Source organism: Dinoponera quadriceps, unplaced genomic scaffold (genome assembly GCF_001313825.1).
Source record: "Dinoponera quadriceps isolate SergipeBrazil2010 unplaced genomic scaffold, ASM131382v1 scaffold1308, whole genome shotgun sequence".
Lineage (NCBI taxonomy): Eukaryota > Metazoa > Arthropoda > Insecta > Hymenoptera > Formicidae > Dinoponera > Dinoponera quadriceps.
This window is the reverse complement of record NW_014555613.1, coordinates 2547727-2570212: the sequence shown is the minus strand read 5'-3', so window position 1 is coordinate 2570212 and position 22486 is coordinate 2547727. Positions and strand designations below refer to the sequence as shown.

General features: G+C 44.9%; 1 protein-coding gene across 30 annotated transcripts in view; it reads left to right on the top strand.

Moving 5' to 3' along the window:
* Positions 1-22486, top strand: part of LOC106744841 (microtubule-actin cross-linking factor 1) — a 114285-nt gene that overhangs the window by 6596 nt on the left and 85203 nt on the right. For 15 of the 30 annotated variants that reach the window (XM_014619900.1, XM_014619897.1, XM_014619921.1 and 12 more), the window contains exons 1-3: positions 4512-5143; positions 12332-13370; positions 18782-18843. In XM_014619900.1, coding sequence (XP_014475386.1) covers positions 13058-13370; positions 18782-18843 — 375 coding nt within the window. In that variant the 5' untranslated portion in view covers positions 4512-5143; positions 12332-13057. Of the gene's footprint in view, positions 1-4509; positions 5144-11029; positions 11132-12331; positions 13371-18781; positions 18844-22486 lie in introns of those variants that run through there. The other 15 variants (XM_014619910.1, XM_014619907.1, XM_014619905.1 and 12 more) reach the window with 7 other exon arrangements.

The window sequence follows — 22486 nt, the reverse complement described above, 5'->3', positions numbered from 1 at the left end:
AATTGAATGGATCTTTACACAATGGGAACGTATAAACTCAGAACATATTGAACTTGAAACGTTCAGATTTTCAAACATTATTTTCACAATCTGTTAACAATCGTACCGTTTTCGAGTCGGCCTGCTTTGAGTCGGCTGTGTCGGTTGTGTAGGAAGTAGGGACAGGTTAGGTCAGTTCACATTGAGCCGCGGCGACCGTGGAGGCGGCAACAGGTGCTCGGGTCACGGTTCGATGCCCGGCTATTCGCCATCAGCCGCCTCTCCGTTCGTCTCTCGGCGTACGGAGTTTACGCGTTCGGCGATGTCCGTTGTGCCCTCTACTTTTAATTATTGTCGACTTTCCCCACGAGAGTGTCGGGAGTCATTTTGTGCGATTAAAATCCTCGCATGATGTCACGAAAGTTGCTTCCGTGCGGAGGCACTTCAATCATCATTATTTGTTACACCTTGAGACAGCAAGAGAGGCTCGCGCGAACTTCAGACGAAATTATTACTGCCACGCGTGTACGTTTTAACGCGGGTTCAAGAGACCGCTGACGAAATCGCTAATGCGAGGCTAATATCTCGTGTGTCACAGCGGGTAAACGTAGTACGCGATTGTTTGGACGCGCGTACTCTTTCTCTTGTACTCGCTGTTGGGGTGCGTAGACTAAACGTACGCGCGCGACATGCGTGAACCCATTCATTCGCCAGTGCGGCGTTTAACGCTCGAGCAGGAAGGTCTGGCGTGTAAATTTAACCCGCGGACAATGATCACTCCGGAGTCGCCAGCCGGCTTTTCACATTAACTCCATAATTCGCGCGGGAAGATCTGAAGACCTCGTGCGCGTCCTCGCGCTCTCGCGCTGCTTCATTTTTCACCAAAAGCGAAGAACAAGTGTCGCGCACTACGGTCGGCACCTAGTGTTAACTGTCGCGTAATTCGCAGCGCGGCGTTAGAATATTTCGCGATGCGTCCAAGCACACGTCACTTTACGTCGTGAACACTCGGCGCGCACAAATGGAGGAACATAATGGAGGGACATAAGTGACGAGTTAAACGCGAGGTTAAATTCATGGTTTATTACGAGAGTATCTTATATATAGAAATAGAAATATTATTTTCAGATTATCGACGATTACAAACATTGTTTGAGCTATCTGTGGACATTTTCTGTCTGTGAATTTTCTAAATGTAAATGATACATTAGAGTACCGCTTATTTGAATTGAGCTCTCTTGAAGTGTCAGTTGCCACATAAATACCATGTATCCACCATATGATGGTATCCGGTGGTATTCGTCCTGGTTTACTTGTCAATGTGTACATCACAATTATTTTCACATGATGATCGTGTTGCGGAAGTATGAGAATTCGTTCGTAAATTTCTCGCGTAAAATTTTCTACTGAGTTGCCGTTTAAAGAAGGCTAAAAGATTTCGCAATAACGGTCTTACACTCGAAAAATTTGATTTTGCTGAGAACATTACGTTATAAATGAATACCATGTGGACAAATCGTTAAATAATCGTCGGTAGTTTCAGTTTGACAGGCAGGCTTGTAGATAGCACATATAGCAAAAAGTTAGGCAAAAAGTTTCGCTTGGAATACCGTTAGGAGGAGGTGAAAGGTCGAATGAGTTAGCTCGATTAATAAACGTGAGACTGTATTTGCGACTGTTGTTGTCTTTCTAATGATTTCAAGAAAAAAATTAATCCAAAAGAAAAAAAGGGATCATAATGTACCTATAAATTATACATTTGATTGCTTTATATATTTCATTTGTATTATAAATATAAAATAGTACGAATCTACCTTACCAGCAGGAGATACTGAAATACCACGAGGACGTTGCATCCATTCCATCGATACCGTAATGCGATTTACCACACTTTAGTATTACTATCATACGATGGACAGTGATACTTCCTTAATTCTTTCATCCAGTAATGTTTTTTTAATCGAATTTTGTATATTTTATCTTTTTTACATTACGTAGAATCAATAAAATAGGAATGATACGTATGTCGTACATTTATATGGGACTTTCGAAAATTTGAAGACTATAGAAAAATATTAAAAAGTGGGAATTTTCTTTCTCTCTCTTTTTAAATACAAGACTTTCTCACTGAGATACAAAACACTCCAATCATTGACGCAAGTTTAACGATTATTTTTCTCTCTGCATTCCAAGTTTCTACATTTACCTTTCCCGTGATATATGATAAAACACGCGTGAAAACGATGTATCGTGATTGGTAGCATAATATTGATGATTCGCACAAATGTATTCGTACGATATGCACGTTAGTCTTAATTTGCGACAGTCTATTTTGCACGTTTGGCACGTTTCATAAGCTGATATGTAATACAGTTCTATTTTGACTTGGCAAATGACATTAGTAAAAAATATGTAAGTAATTTAAACGTAGATATATATTTTTACACACGTAGACTATGTATTTCCACATTTTCGACATTTTAATTGATGCACACTTGCCAAATAGATAAAGTTATAGTTTGTTGAAAACTTACCTTGTGGAATATTTATAGACTTTTCTCGCATTGTTTCTGATCAACAATAGATATTCGCGATGTTCTGATACTTGCACAATGGTTTATGTTCCACTTCTCCGGTGTGTTTTAAATTCGCGTATAATTTACACGAGCTTTACACAATTTTCAATATTATCGATATATTTATAAACTTTTTACGGATATCTCGAGCACAGATATTAGCATCCGAGAGAGAGAGAGAGCTTGAAAATAATCGGCGTCCAACGTGAAACTGATTTCATACGCGAAGCGGCGTTACTGATATATTTGCAGTAATCTCGGTCCCCATCGCTGTACAGTTAGGAATGTAAGTTGCTGGCAAGCCAGCTACACGTAAAACGCGAGTAAATTGTAAAAAAAGTCCTGGTATGGTGACCGGGGACAGTTGGCATCGAGAGAACCTGAAGACGGCCGAGTTAATTACATCCGTATTTCTTATTTAAGTACTGATGATAATCTGGCCCACTTCAAAAGGTCAATGCCCTACGCGACATTTTTGCTGGGAAAAGTAGCTTCCTTTTTAAATTAGGACTACCATGAGATTGTAGCATTAATTAAATAGCATGTCATTTTGTGTTGCTCTATATTCAAATGTAGTCGATTTAACGTAGACTTTTGTGCTCACCCCTCAGTAACATGCTTGATTCAGCCCTTGAGTCGCGCCCACCATTAACGTATCCGCTGTTGAGTGAGCAAAAGTATCGATAGAGCTGATCAAATTTAAGCATCCCTAGGCACGCATACTGCCGAGGGTTACGTGGCTGCGAGAAATAACGCGTGACCCCGCCGCCGGCAAGATTTGACCGGTGCTCTTTCTCTCTCTCTACCTCTCTACCTCTTTCTCTCTCTCTCTCTCTCTACCTCTATTAGCTCGAAAGCTCATAGAATAGTCTGGACGCGGAGTCCCTCTAGGTGGGGTATATGAAAGATGACCGGCGCGGTGCTCTAAATAGTAGTGGTGGCTCCACGTGTGTCTTCCACTTGATCAACGCGAGTGCTTCTCCGGACCGGACTCTAGAGCGTCGTTAGGGGAGCCGAATAATCGGGCGTGAATACCTTGATGATGACGCCCGTTATGATACAAATACGACTGGTCTCTCGTGCATGGAATATCGAGGAGGGGAGCGTCAAGAATGCGCGGGGAATTGCGGGAAGAGTAGATTTTTTTTTTCCCAACATCTCCCGATAAATATTTTTTCTCGCGACCGTTTGTTACGTTTCCACGAATGCACGGAGAGGAATGTGAGAAAGATTAAGCTGATAGTTGAGATATCAAAGTCAAGTTCCAAGTGCTTAAATCCACGGATTTTTATGACGGCGTCAAAGCCATTTACGTCGCGCGTACGTGACGTATCACGCAAGATTGTTAAAGATTATCTAAGCCCCTGAAAGATAAAGCGCATTATCAGTTCAATTTCCCGATTTTCATCGGCGGAGTCGCAGTCGGGCGCTCGCGTCCTCGCGATCAAAATAGCCGGCAGCTTTGTTACGGTCGTTTCCTCCGGATCAAGAGAGAGAAAGAGAGAGAGATAGAGAGGCGACGAAAATCGACATTTCCGCAAATCCGCGTGACATCTTGCCGTATTCCCCTGCTGATCCGTGACCTGCCTTACTGGTTTCTTCGGCGTGTGGCCGTTCACCACGGCGCTGTATTGCGCGCGCCGCGTCGATGTGTGCGAGGAGTCTCTCCTTCATCCTCCTTCACCTCCACACCTTCTTAGCCCCTTCCTCATTTATTCTCTCCTACTCTCGTTCCTCGTGTACTCCCCCCTCCCTTCCTCTATCGGAGCATGGTCCTTCGCCTTCCGCAGGAGCGGTGAGGACGCTCGTCGTCGTGCTGAGGCTTAGGGGATCGCCGAAGGAGAGGGGGGAGAAGGGGTACGCTTCTCGGATCTCGCTCTCGAGGGAGAGCCGGCCGGCCGGGTGGGCGGCAGTTGTCCAGGCGTCGGCAGTCTGCGTTCCGAGGCGACGTGGCCTGGCACGGCGGAGCGACATACCGCGTCCTCTCCAATTCTCTCAGCGCGCTCTCTTCTCTCTCTCTGTCTTTCTTTCTTCCTCCCCCCCCCTCTCTGTCTTTTCGTCTTTCCTCTCCCTCTCACTGGATCTCTCTTTCGCTCTCCCACTTCACCGCGTGTCCCTGTGCTCCTCTCTCTCTCGTCGCTGCCGCCTCCGTCCTTGCGACTGACTTCTGTCCTCCTCTCCTTCTATCTACCCTGCATCTCGTACAGTCTTCCTTGTCGCTCCAGCACCTGGCTCACGACGCGACGCAACGCGAGTCTCCGCTCCGGATCGTTCGGTGACTTGGCCTACGCGCCGCCGTCGTCGTTGTCGCACGATATACATGTACACGCGTGCGTACTCTACGCGGGAAAAAGAGAGAGAGAGGGAGAGAGAGAGAGAAGGAGAGAGGAATTCGCAGTGCCACGTTTCGAATCGCGCCCGGCCGCCACCGTGTCGCGCGTGTGTCCGCCGCACGAGGAGTGAACTTGTGCTCGTGCGCGCTCGCGCACCGGAGGATGCGGAGAACACAGCGCTCGCTCGCTCTCGTGTTTCAGTCTAGTGTGCTTATTCGTTCCGCGGGTGTCAGTGACATTATTCTAGTCTAGTAGGTACGTAGTGGTCGAGAGCGCGCTGGTACCGGAGTAACGTTGACGCGCGGCGGGCAGAGTCCTCGCGATACCGTTCCTTAGACACGGTAAACGTCAATGTTTCTTTCCGAGCGAACCTGACCGTGCGTTTACGTTATCGGTCGCTGACGTGACTCCGACGTTTACGGTATACCCGGGGAGCACGCTGGTCGCTTGCTGCGACCAGCTACCTCTATCTCGGCGCGAGGATTCTAGTCGTGATGTTGGCACGTGCACGGGGAGAACCGTGAATTCGGAACGGGTTCGTTCAGAAGACCGAAATTTTTGTGTGACGAACACGAGGGGGAATTTCGTGCTAATTTTTACTTTTTTTTTTTCCGTCCTTCGATGATTCACGCGAAATGTGTTTCTCCTCGTCTGTCCGTAGCGTCGAATAGAGGGTACTCGTCGAAATTACTTCGATTATCTTTTATCGCTTGTCGCCGGTGATATTCCCACTTTATGCCGTCGGAATAATACTCGACACGCGAAGGTATCCTGAACGGCGTGGCAACGCTAGGCGTCTGTTTGAGTCATACGCTTGGTTTAATCACAGCGGTCCCGACGCTCTCCCCCCCTCCGCCTTATCCCCTGTTTTCAATCGATCGATACGTCAATATCAATGGATACGCCTCTTCTTTCTAGCACCGCGGCTTTTGCGGCAGTTTATTATCGTTATCGTGAGCGCGTGCTTGCTTACGATGTGTGTACCTGTTATCAGCTCGAAATGTGTTCGTTGACATCGCGGACGTGCTGTGGACTTTTAACACATCGAGCACCGCGATAAAATATGAAATATTCGATATCGCGGGGAGAAGCCCAAGTTTGTTGAACTTTCGTAACATATACTGAAAAAAGGATTTAGTAACGGACAGTTATCGAAATTTGGGTAAGTAGTCTCAACTAAATTCGACTAAAATTAGTTACTGCCGTCAAATCCATTTAGTATTACGTGTACTATATATACTGTAATATATACTATATACAGTATATAGTACTAAATGATTTGATTGCGATAACCAAACAATTTAGTTGAAACTATTTAACCAAATCTTGGCAATTGTTACCAAATTCTTCTTTCAGTGTTACTAACTTCGCACCGCGTTATCGGCGGGACGTTGGATCAATCGTATACGTGAAAATGTGCCTTGCCACTCGGCGTTGAAAATATAATCGTTCTAACGTATGTGACTCATGCCGGTTGGACACGTAGGCCCTCGGAGAAAGAGACAAAATACCTTACCGGTAACCATATGACGTTTAACGCGTTGGGTTATTTTATGGGCTCGAATTGGGGGTTAGCACTTACGGGAACGTCGTTGACTGTCAGTCTAGCGCTGCGTATTTATCTGTTTATTATCGATGATGTCACGCGAGTCAGATGGCGCGAGGTGAAAAAACATAAGTAATTTACCTAGATTGCTCAATGAGGATCGATGGAAAAACGATGTTCTGCGAATAGCGCGTCGGGGGATAATGATCGTTGAAAAAAATGAGTAATTTCCAACGACGCGCCGTCGTGTAATACGCCTTCTCTTCACGTCGGGCAGGCGGCGTCGCGTTTCAAGTTGCACCCGACGTCAAACGAGATGAACGACGTAATTGCTACATAGGAAAAGCTATAGCTATAGAAGAAGAAAGTCGTTTTTATCAGAATACGACGATTATGTAATAGACGCCGCCGCGAGCGAGCAGCGGCGGCCAGTCGACAAGTCACACGACAAAACTGGTCGAGAGGCGGACGACGTGCACGGGAGCCGCGTATAACGCGTTTACTCTCGTGCTTAGCCGACTCGAGCGTGCGTTTGCGTGTGTGCGGCTTCTTGATTTGGTTGGATCGCGAAACTCTTGCTCGAATTGGCTTCTAGCGCAGTGGCCGCCGTTAATTCACTTTTCCCGGAAATTTACCGGACGGAAAAGCGGCGACGCGCCGAATACAACTCCGATTTCATCCTGTTTCTCTCGCTCCACATTTCAGCCGCTCACCTCGCAAATTCTCCGATCGCGATTTCATCGAAATTTCGTTTATTCCGGGGATCTCTCTCTCTCTCTCTCTCTCTCCGTTATTATTCGTCTCCTGTAACGGATTTAGTCATCATCGAACTCTCCTCGCTTGACCCTCCCGCTTTCCCCAAGGGGGCTCTTACTTTTCCTCTCTATCTGTTATTCTACCTGCAGCCGGGCACCTGTCACTTTTTTAACGCACCACGATGCTTTCAGCCGAATGCAAATTATCGCAAATGACGTCCCTCGCGCTCTAGCGAGCGATTGTGTTTCTCGACGAGGAGATGAAATCATTCTCGGTTGTTTTCTCGACTTCTTCTCCCCTGTGCTGCGGGCGAGCAGGTGAACTCATCGTCTCTCCCGGCAGACGATGCTCTTGGCGGAAGGAGCAGGACGGCATTTAAAGATAATCACGACGACTAAATGTCCGTATATGTCGAACCTTGCGGATTCGGATCGCCTGTGCGTCGTGTTGTTCGCGCACGGTTCGAAGGGCGATTCGATTGTGGGCGGACTCGTCTAAGCATCGGTGGGCTCCGGTTCGGGTTTCGCGTCCTAATGTACGCGCCGACCGGTTCCGTCCTTTTCATACTGAGAACGCGAATTCGACTCGTCCAAAGCGAGTTTCCCATTCTTGGCAGCGGCTCGCAGGTAGTCGGTGTTTACGAGGGAATTCTGTTATTTCTTTCGCGTAACGAAGACGATTCCATTCGGAGGCCCACGGAATGATGCGTGTCGACGGTGGGCAGTCGTAAAACACGCGAGTCTCGGTAGCAGGGACGGATTTTTCAGTATCTCGGAGTAAGAACCGAGAGACTCCCTCTCACGCTATTCGACGTTGGCGGTGATCGCATTGCGGTCGAACACACGGTGGATGTTCGCATTCGCGTAAATTACGCCTCCGCCGTTGCGCGGAAACTCTCCTCACCTGTTCTCGCGCGAGGTTTACCGCTCGCGACATCCGTGCGAACGCGCTCTGGTATCGTTATTTCTCGCGCTAACCCACATACTTTGGCGGCTCACACGGCCTTTTAAGGGTCGGTCGCGGCCGCAGGAGCCCCGCGTCGTCGTGGCCGCGCTCCTCTCGTTAATGTCGCAAAGATGAAAATACGGAGATTAAAGTCACGGCTACGTACGCGTTTTTTTTCGTAACCCGCGCGAAGGGCGCGCGACTCGATTAGCCTCGGCGGACCTCGGAGACTCTCCTTCAAAGTTGATCGCGTCCGCGGAGGGAGTCACCTCCTCGCACACAGGGCCCCGGGAGTGGACCGAGATCGACTATACGGACCCGTTATGCGACTTGGCGCAAGAATGCCGCCGAGCCGGCCTCCGTGTAGCTGGCGTTATGCCGCTCGCGATACGAGCGCGCGTGCCTTCCTCTCTTTCGCCGGTTCCTCCTTGCTCCCACGAGGAATGTTCGTGGAGACCCTCTCTCGCCGTATTTTGATGAAGCTCTCTGCTGAGATTGGACGAATTTTAAGGGGCTACGGGCACCCGAGCGGCTTCAAAATCGCCCAATGTTTGAATTTTTCTCCTGATCATATTATTGACTTTACGAAGATGTCCTTTTGAAGGATGACGTTTCCTATGTTCCAAGTTTAAATATTTGCATTTCAAGACTGAAGTAAATAAAGATGTTCAGAGTTGAATACGTTTTCTCGGATGTACACTCATAGACAATTGTAGTTAATTTCGGCGCCAAACATATTTTATAGTAATACTGAGAAGAAAGACTTAAAAAGTTAAAGTTTATTTCACAGAAATAAACGTTTATTCGAATATGGCAAAATAAGATTTTATTCCTAGCAAATAAACCAATTAATAAGAAAACTTAGATATATATCACAAAAATATGTGTTCCGTCGTCACAGTCAAATTTTTGTCTAATCAGTAAATATCGAAGAAAATGTCACAAGAAACATTTATTGCGCAAAATTCCAATTTCTTTTTCTCAGTATAGCAACATACAGGTAAGATTATTATCAATGACATTATATTGTAACTTATTAGAAAAATAGTTCTTCTGATTATTTTTGTGGTTAAAGGGTATGTTTGCGCCGAAACTAACTATAATTTTCCGTCATTATAAGTAACCTCTTAACTGCGGTATGCTTCACCGTCGCATTTTGATTGAATTATTTCGTCGTTGCTCAACGATATTCAGAGTTGCGACCCGAGGTCAATCTCTCGCCCGGAGCATCTGCTCCTTTCCTCTTTGTAGTTTTTACGACGGATACAAACACGAAGGAGAAAAAGAAAAAAACAGTCAAGGACATAAATAAAGTTCAAGTCAGTAAACTCTCGCTTATGGAAAATCGAATATCTAACGACGCTCCGCGCGCAAATAACGCACACGTTACACGAATATGTATGTGTTGGCGCGCGATTACGAAGCAGTCGGCCGTAATATCGTCGAAGTTTCGCTCCTCGTCTTTTAACAAGCTTGTTCGTTAACTGTCTCGCCGCCTTTGCTCGTTCGACCGCCTCTTCCGCGCTGTGCGCGCGCGAGATAGAAGATACTAATGCATCGGAGATATTAATGCGCGCCTCTTTAGACAGTTCCTCGTCTCTGAGGCACAACGGGTGTCTCCGTCATAGTGCTCCTATTGACGGATCCTGTTCGGACTCGATGCATCCGCGTTTTTGGCATACCTTTACGCTCGCTCGCTCACGCGGCGTATGACGCGCTCTGTGCAAGCAGACCGTGCTCATATAAGGCACACGTGTATGTACTCGACGATGCGAGAGAGTAAGTTTCTTAGAACGCGTGATTCAGTTCTCGGGGACATTAAGAGAAGCTCGCGACTCGTTCGCTCATACGGCCCATTCGGCGTTTAATGAATTAACAAGGGCTCGTCGTCCATTATAGGCGTGTCTCGGCGCGTACGAGATCAATTAAAGTCACGTCGCGGGTCAACGGGCGGCAAAGGATGCATTCTCCTCGGTTCGAGTCTAGCTCAAATTGAATTCGAGACGGAGGATGCGCTCGAATTGGATCTGGAAAGAGACGAACGAGACGAACGAGGGTTGAATTCAGATTCGCATCTTGATTCGAGCCCGAGAGTTTAACGTTAATTAGTTTCGCGCGTCTAGTCGGCTGGTATTCTCGAGGGACTGTTTCTCGTTTTTTCCCGTATATATTTCTCGAGAGGCCCCTTCCCCCGAGTTCCCCACACCGGATGTCGCTTCTCGTTTTATGCTTCGGCTTTTGCCGCGAACCTAGGGCGTTTCAAGCGGAGCTTTCCGTCCCGAGCTTTCCATGCGACATAATGACGAGCGTAGAATGACCTCACCTAACCGCATGGCGCGTGGCGTCCGCGTCATTCTGTTTTCTTTCCGTTTCTAATTTCAGGCGGAGGCAAGAGTGACGGCTTTCGCGCGTATGTGCATACGTACGTACGTGGCCCGATTGCTGCACACGGCGACATGGTCCACAACTGCAAGTGCAGCGATCGACCGAGCGTGCGTCGCGTCATCGACCCGATCGCGCGTGTATGCGCGTCTCGCCGCGACTACATGCATTACCATACACGCGAGCTCTCGCTACTTCGCAGCGAATCGAGTTTTTGCGTCTTTTCTCCTTTTTCATTTCGAACGACAGAGGAAGGAAAAGAACGAAAGAGGGGAAGGGAGAAAGGGGGAAAGTGCGGGGCAACTACCGAACGGTAGTATAGGTGCGTCTTCGTGGCGTCGGGCGAATTGGTCCATGACGACCCTTCCTGACACGCACCGACCACGGGGGCACCCACGTACCCATTCTCCGTTTACCATATGCGGGGAGTTCGGTCTCGCGGTTAGGAGGCGCGCTTCCATCGTGTCTTAAGCCTCGCCGGTGCCAGGCGTATGCGTCGGCGCTCAGTCTCCTCGCGGATCGTCAGTTTGAAAGGGTCGCTCGATCTGTCCGCCGTCGCCGGCCGTCCGATTTCGCTTTCCGCTCGCAACTCTCGGCGTTCTCTCATTCCGATCGTAAGTTCGCGCCGTTGCTTTTGTCGCGGTGCACGCGTGCACGATTTAGAGAAAGATATCGCAACTGCAGGATAACACCGATCGATACTCGCACGCGAGGAAGTCGGGCATCAGTCCAACCTGGTTAACCACCCGGTTCTGCTTACGTTCTCTCAGCGGTGCTGCGCGGTATATTTCGCGCCTAACCTAGCAATCGACGGTTCAATTTTCCCCCGTTGTTGCTCGCGTTTATTTCCGGCAGATTTGTTCCGTCGGGTTTTCATACGGTTAAATTGCGCAGTTGCGGAGTTTCCCCGCAAAACTGCGGGGAAACTCGCGTGGGAATCAGTGAAATTGAGAAATATTGCGAGTTGGGCGAATCGTAAATTAAAATTTATTCCTGATGTATTTATTCGTGATGTGTTTCACAGCGTTGTTACAGTGGTAGGTAGGTAATCCCTACCCTGGTCGTTAGCTTAATTGCCGGGTGATCGATTACAAATTTGATGGACACGCGTAGGATAATAGCTGCGATAGTCGGGCGTAACCATGATCGAGTTCTCGAGTTTCCTTACTTAGGCATGCATCAAGGCCGCCGATTTCTAATCTCGCACGGATATATCGATCGATCGTCCTTTCCACTCCTACCTGCCACGTCGTTTCTCTTGGCTCCCATTATTTTTCTACAGTTTCTCGTGTTCATCACCGCTTGAGAGCGTACTCATCGTCTCCTGAAGACGCGATATATTAAAGTCGCGGATACTGTTACAGCATTGTTGGCGATAACGAGAACAGGAATATAGCCCATATCATATTTGTACGATCATTAAAGATTAAAGTTATTATTAAAGATCTTTAAGAATAAAGTTATATCGTTGTATAGTTTTCAAGACTCAGAGAAAGCCGGGGTTTTCTCAATTTTCTCGCAGTTCTTTTCGGTTTCTTTTCGCGGAAAAATTGAAGCAAGCGTTTTCCCCGACCACATATCCTTGGCAACGATTGAGTCATTCTCGTGTTTGTACAATCAAGAATACCAAAATAGTCCTCATAATGTTCGTAGACGAGTGATTTTACGACCCTCATTTGGATAAATTGGAATATTTATCGAAATCGTCCAAGGTTCTCTCCGCTCACGTTTCATCTCCGTCAACTCGTAACGAGTTGAAACTTCCTTTACCCAACGTTCGATAATCTCACTCGCGCACGTTGTCGTTGCCGCAGGTTTTCCATCCCCGTGCCGTCACTGACGGGAGCACGCGACGGACGAGTCGGGTGTTTTTCGAGAATTCACAAAGTGCCATATCGTGTGCGAGGTCGAGCGGATATACACGGCGCTCGCTCGCTCGCATTAGCATATACCGCTCGCGCGCGCGCGCGCGACAGGTTGGAATTCGAAGGTGAGAGAATCCTTGGCCGATTCCACGAACAGCGACGCGAGAGGGTCGAGAGAGAACCCGATCGCGTTCCAGCATCCGAAGCTGGCGCACGTCGCCGGCCGCGGTAAACAGCAGCGATAATCGGCGGATGATCCGAGCGTTCCGTCGCGTCACCGACGAGAGAGAGCAACGAGGATAAAAAACGAAACAAACGAGAAAGCACTCAACGAACGATCGAACCGAAACCTGGAAGCTCCTCCGCTACTCGAGAAGGGGAGAGATAGGTTTACGAAGATGCGTCCGAGCGAGATATACTCGCGTTAATCGGAAGCCGATCGAACCGGTCGACGGACCGAAGGGACAGAGCGACTCCTTGCGAACGTTGTCGGGCGATTAACGAGATTGAACAAGTGTTGTTACGCCGGCGAATAATCAACAAGCAGAGCTCGGCGCGCGGCCGAGTTACGAGCGGGCGTCTCTTATCAGACGCGCGGCGGAAAGCCAGTGTCGGTTCCGCGGTCGCGTCGAGCGAGGCGCGTACAGTGTGTCATGATAGTTCGCGTGGCCGGGCATGAACGTTGAAACCTGCACTCTCTACTTCGCTGGGACGGCCCGGGGCCCGGAGAAGGACAGGATGTCGACCCAGGCTTACTACAAGGAGCGGCTCGGCTTCGACCCGGCGGACACCGTGGCCGAGCACCAGCGTGAGCAACGCTCCCAGCACGGTTACGAGGAGTCTCTCTCCAAGTTCAAAGGTCAGAATGCGAACGGATTCCCGGAGGACGGTCCGGAACGGTGGTGCAATGGTGGCGATGTCGGGGAACACCGCACCGGCAACACCCAGGCTTTCTGGGGCTGCTGGGCGATGTTCATTGAGGCGCACGGTAGGTGGTGGGAAAGAGGGAGACAGAGAATTGGCATGCGGATGCTGGATCCGAGATTTCTTTTCGTGAGAGTTCAGAGCCTGTTTTTCCTGTTTCTTTTTTTGAGTTTCCCATCCCCCCCCTCCCCCCCTTTTTTTTGTCTCGTCCCTTTGCGGACTGTCGAGTTCAACTCACACGGTGTGACATTGGTTTTTACTAACTCGGAAGTCGACTATGTCGATTTGCGCTGCGTTTGTTTGATAAATGTCTGATTATATATATATATATATATATATGTGTATATATATGTGTCGCCTCTTCGCCTAATATATCTTTTAACAACGTCGGGCGTATATATGTATATATACATACTCTACGTGCGGAACATTCGAACTGTCACCGTGTATACGTAAGATGAATCGGTAGATAATGAAGAGCAGCGGCTCTCTTTCATCGTTCGCTTGATCAGGCTAGTGTTTCTTATTCTTTCTTATCTAGTTCCGAGACTCGAATCAAATATCGAAGTTTGACGTTGTAATATTAAATATCTTCGCATGAAAGAGACAACGCAATAAATCATTTATGAAGCGTTTTTCGGTTCGATGTACCACGCCTAGACCACCTCGCAGCGTGCTATTTCACAAACGCGAGCCGAGTAGAAAAACAATAAACAATAGCCGTAGCTTTTCATAATCTCTCATTCTGCCCACTCGGATTGCGTACGACGACTATGCGAGACGCCCAACGCTTTTCATTTAACGCAAAAGTAAACGGCCGGAAGGCTCATGCACGATGACGTCACTCCGTATCTTTCACTACGTCTCGGATTGATCGTTAATTTATCGTAATTACCGGCAATCGTGTCCGGCAGTAATTCAATTCGTGACGTGATTGCGCCCGTTACGTCGTTATCAGCCGGCGTTGTTGGTTTCGTATCACGCGCTCGCGCGCTTAGAGGAACTCCTCCGGGTTCTTTGACGGCTGCCGACGGCGAAGGACGTGTATTATGAAATCGAGAGTCTCTCATCCGCGCGTTACGACCTCCTCTTGCTTGCACGAGCGCGCACCGGGGAACTAAGCCGGGCAATTAATAACGGAAGCGTAAAATGCACGCGCGTCGTCGCTCGCGAGTGGGCACGAGGTATAAAAGTCGTAGATGTCAATCATGCTTGCGAGAGGCGTGCCTCTTCCACGGTTCTTTCCGAATGATACGGTTGCTTGACGAATGTTCTCTCCGTGCACGTATAAAACGGTTAAGATATTCTCAGATAACGAAAGCGTGTAACAATTTGCCTTGCCGTTTTTTTTTAATTAAAATCGCTTCGCGTACCTTTTTAGCACAGACCGTGTATTAATATCGCGATATATCGTTATATATAGCGAGATTATTATCGTCCGAACACGGCACTTTTGTATTTATCAAGCACTCGACAAATGGACACATTGTGTGATGCCGATTCGAAGCGAATCGGTTGAGTTACTGTCAGAAATGCCCGAAAAGGCCAGATATCGATGAATACATTCATTGAAAGTTTATCTTCCGCCCTTGTAACATCAATCACCGTTATCGGGGTTACCACATTCCAGCATCCGTGCCAACAAGGGCTTATTCTGAAGAAAGAATCCGTCGATGTATGTGCGAACGCATTTCTTCGGGATTAGTTCATGGATCTCCTCTCCTACCGATGCGCTTTTACCTTCGTATATGGAAACGTTTAAAAAGGCGTAAAATAGACGATAATAACTTTACTAGTTAATAATTTTATAAAATATTAATAACTAAATCAATATTAACTTTATTCTCCAAATGAGAAATTTATTTACTTCAACTGATGGACTATCACCATCAAAGTTAAGAATGATGTGATTTTTAACCGAAAAGATACGTAGGATTTCAAGCCTTAGGTGACGGCTTTTCGCAAGTTGTAGTTACATTTCCACGGGTCTGATTGTAAGATCCGGCTGTTCATAGGCATAGATTGGCGAAAACGAGCCATTACGACCACGCCGATTAATGACCGACAATTCACGCAAACCCATCTCCGTGATTGTGGCATTGAAAATTGGATTCTCCGGGAATTAGTTCGCGATCGGTAGTAGGTCGTAGTTGCACGACTGATAGAGATCGAAAGCTGCCCTACGCGAGTTTAGACCGGCCCAAAACTCGGTTAATATCCGAGATATCAACTCTGCTCACACCCACTGCGAACCGGCGTCGTTCCATGTTCAGAGCGTTGATCCGGCATAGCTTCGTCTAATAATGATTTGGCCAATCACGATCGGAATTTCTCATCGATGCTTTACCCTATTCGGAAGCGGCTGTTGGGAAGACCATGACTCCATTCAATCTTACTGACGTAATTACTGATAACTGATTACGCAGGGAATTTTTCCGCACGACGTAACAGATCAGATCGTTTCTCGATGAATGCTTTCTTTAACTATATTTAATTACGCTTAAAATGTTACAAAGCTCAGTCGAACGTAGCAAGCATCGGAAATCGATTTAGCGCCGTACAGATGTGTGACACTTGATTGTGTGAAAAAGTTACGGCAACTAAATTTTCTTCTCCTCGAAACTTGAAGGAGATTAAGCAAGACGTTCGCTTCTCGTGTCTCTCTTCATCGATGCACGATCGATCCGTATTCAGGGCGAAAATAATTGAAGTATAACGCACGGACGTTCTAATTGACAAATAAATGGAGCAGAGCCGTATTCACGTGTCCCACTTTCCTGATATCAGGAGGGTTGACGTTTAAGAAAGTTATTTGATCCAAGTTTTCAGTTTCCAGGGACAAGTGATAACACAAGCACCGAAACCGCGATAAATTAATAAACCACGGAGCATTGATGTATCTAATTCGCTGCGCAAGCCGCGACCTCCTTTTTGATGATAATATTGTCATTCATTAATTGGTATCCGAGCCACGTTTATCCGATGCAATTTCGGGGTTGTTGGCAAGCTATTAAAACTGGGTCAAAGTTCGGCCTAGCACACAACGAGGTGAGTTAATCAGGGAAGAACAAATGCCCGGTTCGCAGATTACGGCGAATTGTGCGATTTCGCCCAAGTTGAGCTGTAAAATTCCGGAGCCCCGCGGGTGCGTGCGTGTAAGGCATTAATAAACTTTCCGCGTACGTTTATACTAAACAAAGTTTCCGCCGTGTTACTTGTCACGCGAGAATTCCGACACCATTCTGGAAAAATGTTCGAAATTAAGGTCATCCTGCACGAATTTACATACTTGCCAATTAGCACTAAAACCGCGGCTAGTTGGATCCTAGATGCGCGGATAATCACTTTTGACCCACCTCTTTTTATTGTAATTATCCGTAGACTTCTTAAACTTTATGATTTTGTTCAACTATTCAGTGATGAAGAAGGCTTCCCAGCGATGAAAATCCAAAGAAACGGAGAGAAAAGAATCTACAAATGGGTAAAAGGTGACCTCAGCTGCGGTTCTAGTGCTAATGCGATCCCCGTCGTATTGGCGTCTTCATTATCACGTTCACTGCTAACTTTATCAATCGTATATTATTTATAACAATAGACACGTTACGTGTTTAATGGCATAACAGTTGAACTGCGTTCACGCTTGTTCATTGAGGTATCTGATGGTGATTCTTACGAGAGTGACAGGCGCACTCGGAAAGTGTGATCGTTCACAGAGCAAGCCACTCGAGATATTTCTAAATCTAGAAGTGTATTACAGTGGGTAACTCTTTACCTCTTATTTTATATCGTCTGGCGGCGTTAGACACTGACACTTACCGTCAGCTTGACGACGTTTCTAACATACCCGGTCGATGATACCGTCGCTCGAATAGCGTGAACTTTTCACGGGCTATGATGATGACGTGTCGAGTGCACGTTGTAAATCGCAGCTCGAAGTTTTATGAGTTTCCACGCCGATTATCCATGATTAAGTGCCGATAAATGAAAATTCCATCTACCATGATCGTGTTCGCAATGAAGTTTCATCGATATAACTTACGGATGGTTAATGCGGACGACATTTCAAGCACGCAATGACCACACGTAATTCACTTTGGTCGCGACAGCTGGTTTCGGGAACGTGTGCGTCATTATTTATTTATGCATGCTACAGTAACCGCGATTACGTTGCAAGAATATAATCATTATTAATTCTTAAGAAAGCTCCCGAAGTGACGCAGACGTCCTTGCGGTTGCATAAACTCGTTGCGTCTCGCATCGATGACGACGAAATTAAGCCTTAAATGATAATTTCAGATTCGAGTGATATTTAGAATTCAGCCGATATTTAATCATTGAATGTTTTATGCACCGAGAAAAGATTTCTTTGGACTTAATATGATTACTTTAATTGGAATACATTTGTCTTGTGTAATGGAGCAAGTAAACGGATGTTCGATTTAACAAACAGAATTGTTTAGTTTCTCGTTTAACAATAAATATCTTTACGTCAAATAACATATTTCTTTTGTATTTTCATCCAAACATTACAATGGTTGTCATAAACAATAAATTATCTGAAGGAAATAATATTGTATTATAAAAAATATTAAAGAATTTCTTCGTTACATTTGGACAATATTTAATATATAATGTAATAAATTGTTTTCCTTAAAAGCCGAATATTATTTCCTCTAAATATATTTTTTTTTTTTATCATATAACATAGTTTACTCTAGTGAAGCAACATTTTTACTCAAACAAAATGATATTTGATATTAAATAAAGTTGTGTTTTAAACAAATCCAAGTCAAATAAATAGATATATTACTTTAAAAGAAACCCTTTTCTCTGTGTTGATAACATGAGCAAAATAGAGCAAATCGTAACAAAATATAAATGAAAATATTACAGTATTTATTTATGTTTAATTTACATATGATTCAAATTAATATGATTATATATTTATAATTCTGTGTAATTTTATTTTTTTGTATTTTTTTTTCATTGGGCTTCATTTTCTTACTCATATGATGCATTGTCGGGATTTTTGACTCGCATACTAACTAATCAAGCGGCTTACCAAGTCGACTGATTTTCCGTTTGCTAGCTCGCTTGTCTATTTGCTTAACCTCCGATTTGACCCGATCCGGTTGCCTGCGACTTTGATTTCGTTATACTGACCTCGACCATCCTTAAAAAAAGGCCTATTTCGAGGTGGCGTTGCGTCATGACGCTCGCAATCATACTAGAAGCGTGACGTTACGCCGGCACGATACGGTGTTATCGTTATGCATATCTATCAGTGTGACGAATTGCGAAATTTGATTTTCGTAGTAATCTATATTGTAAGTGTCAATAGGTGCGGTGACGTGCGCTACCTTTCAAAATAATATTATGTTACCGTCCGACAATTGTCATGACACAATACCCACCGAAAGACTTCGCGGACGATTACACGTTTCTAATACCTCCGTTCTTTCCGTGTGTTTGCAGACGAACGAGATGCTATACAGAAGAAGACCTTCACGAAATGGGTGAACAAACATTTGAAAAAGGTGAGACTGATTATCGAATTAGCGGATCTCTCTCGTTTTTATTTATATCTGTGCCTTTCAGCGTATTCACGCGATTCTTCTCACGCCATCTCGATTTCAAGAATTATCAGCTGCGGTTTCCTCCTTGGTCTTATCTTTCTTTTTACTGAATCGAAGGAAAATCTGTACATTGAAAGAAAATTATAATTATTTTCAACGTCAAACATACCCTTTTTAGTTTTAACCGCAAAAATAATACATGCAAGAAAATATTTTGCTGGCATAGCGAATTTTTCAGCTACTTCGCGGACAGCAAAGGATTTGTTACATGGACAAAATAATTTTACTATTGTAGTAAAACGTTTAGTTAGCATAACCAAATTATTTTGCTGTCCATATATCAAGCAAATAGCAATTAATACTTTTAACAAATCTTTTTGCTCTTTCTGCTAAATCTTTTTGTTATCTGTGATTGAGAAATTGACTGTGCCAGCAAAATATTTTTTCCGTGTAGCAGCAATATACATGTAACTACAATAAATGTTACTACAGTGTCTAATTGCTACTACTATTTTTGTGGTTAAAATCAAAAAAGAATTTTTGATGTTTGGTGTCGAAAATAATTTTCTATCAGTACATGCCGATACTTGGCGAAGCAAATTGCCGAAATGCTCGAGGCGGAATAAAACGGTATAAAATCGACGAACTCGTGGTTGAATCGAAACGCGATCGTAGACAATAGGCCGCACGGTACAAGCGTGAAAGCTCCGCCGATGGAAGTAAGGAAACGCGTGGTAGCGCGGTAACGAGGTCCGCGCGGAGTCAGGCATAACAAAACGACGGGTAACGCACACGCTATTCCGCGACACGCACGCACGCAAGGGGCCCAACGGTGTGTCGTCCCTTTTTGTCCTGAGCTTTCGAGCGGGTTGGTCGCGCCTTTTTACATTCGCACGTCGCTCTTTAACACCGTACAAGTAGGCGTCCCGCGAATCGCTGCCACGTAAAAATAAGTAAACGCGTCGTTGCGCAATCACGGTCCCGATATTGCGGCCCCCGTGTTGCGTATGTGGCACGCACGTGGGTCGAAAGTACCTGGTCGCGAGGAGATACGACTATAGAAGGCAGCGGCTCGGGAGCAAGACAAGTGGGCGACACGATCGTGGAAAATCTCGAGCGACAAATCGATGATACATACGCGCGTACGTGTTCCTAAAACGTTCGGCCGAACTTCACCTGCGTATCCGTATCAATCGCATCAGTGGAAAAATGTCACGCGAACGTGCGTCCGTGAACGCTTCCTCTGCGCGCGATAGCTCTGTCGTTAACGCGTTGAATGCCGCGATCATCACTGATGACTGGCGCTATGATACTATCATGTGTCTTATTAAGTTACGTTATAAAGTATAATTATAATTATATATTACACATATAAAGTACATATAAAGTACAATTGGTTGCATCTATATAGAAAAAAGTACTACATTCAAGAAAATAATTACTTGAATACATTTTAGCCAAATTTTGGATTAAGTAAATTGGATCAAGTAAATATTACTTGAATGTATCGCTTCTTTCTACATTCAAATAATATTTATTTGATCCAAATAAAAACTTGCTAAAAAGTATTAAAGTAATTATTTACTTGAATCTAGCACTTTTTCTGTGTATCGGTCCCAAATTTAGATTTTTTTATCCAATAAATATTTTCTAAAAATAAATTTTGATATTTTAATTGTGATTTCAATATGTGTCGCATTTTTAACACATAGTAAGTAACACACAGCAAGTAAATGTTTATATGAAGGAGATATCATATAGTCGATTATATTTTTACTTCTGAGGTAAACATATTTAAGGGGTTATTGGAGCAAATGTTTTCCTTTGATCAAGTTAATATTATCTGAACGATAGCCCTTTTTTTCAGTATATGAAATTGTACAGTCAATAGAGAACTGATGAAACGAGGTGAAAGCTATACGTATCTCGAATTACATTTGCATACTTTTAGTATTTCAATTACCAGTCACCCTACTAACAATCAATGAAAGTCCGCCCGGCACTCAATGCGTCTTTCTCCGATTCTTCGTCGGAACGTATCTTCCGCTGTCGATTGCTAATTTATCTCAGCCGCCGATATGGTGCGGTGAATGTTACTCTTGCATAAATGGTATTGTATTTCGATTTACTCGCGGGGCCGATCGTTGCACCGTTTACAATATCGAGCTTCTGCTTCCACAGCAGCGAGATACGGTGATCCGCGTAGATAGTGATTGTTTATCGTTTCGCGGCGAAAGTCGTAGATACCGATTGCGAAGATACCGGTGAGCTTTGATCTCTGGTGTATTGTTCCGACACCGCGCCGTATTATATGTCCGGGATAAGAACGCGGCCAAACGTTTCTCGATAAGGGACCGACCGACTGTCCGCCCGTCTGTGTGCCGCAATGTTGTGCGTCTTCGTGAGAGTTGCTGAGCGTGAATAACCGCGAGCTATGTCGTGTGGCTGGATTCTCCACCATAAGAGGGGTGCACGAGAGCGCATCGTGCGCGTCTGCGTTTGACAACCATTGCAGCTGCGATTTTGCGGCGAATATCTGCGAACAATGCTGAGAATCGTTAGCTCTCGGAGCGTTAACATTCGCGCTTTCGCGATATAATACGCTTTGAAGTAACGCCTCGTGCTTTCACACGGTGACGGTTGATTCATCGCGAATCGCTGCTAAGTGCGAAACTCTTGTCAAACGGCTAATATTGATTTGATTGTATCGAATTATCGGTAAAATCGATAAGCCTCTCTGATATTCGGAGCCGCATTAATCCTCGCGCTTGCCACCGATAAGATTTAATTATAGTTTCGTGCTCGGCGGTTTATCGAATGGATTCGTGAGAGATGACTGAACAACGTATTATGCTCGACTGTTTGATCGATAATTTATTTGTTTGTTTATTCGCTGATTTTTATAACATCTCAACGAACTTTTGATTACCTCAGGATGAAAGAAAACTTACATCGGCAGGTCATACACGGAGAGGAGATATTGTAGTTCTTTCTCATGTAAAATTCTTTTCTATCGTTCTATGTTTTCTAATAGTGTAAAGAAAAGATAGTAGAGCTTGACAAAGAATAGTTATCGACATCGTGCTATATCGATCGTACAGATTATTATGTATGTATTGTAATATGTTCGCTTTTTAAGAAACTTTTCCATATATATTGATTTATAAAGCTCGCATAATTTTTATTATATTCTTAATAAAAAAATATAGTATTTTTAACAAAGTTTTCTTGGATAATATGCGAATCTATTCAGATACTTTCTTAAACTTTACACTTATATTTTCTCCATTGTATCGTAGAACAAATTATTATACTTCCATGATAAAATGTAAATTATAAATAGCACATGGATATAAATGGAATATATATGGAACATAGATGGATATAAATAGCACTATATGGAATGAAAACATAGTAAATTACTCCAGATTGATCGGTCTATTCCTCAATTATACGAAAATTCTATAGTAATTTTTCCTATAAATTTCTCTTCGTGTAAGTCACTCGTCATGAGTCAGATAAATTCGTCAGGTAAATCCGTTTGATCTCGAAAATGAGAAAAAGATAACTCGCTCGCGGTGATGTGTTTATTAAGGGGTCTCGG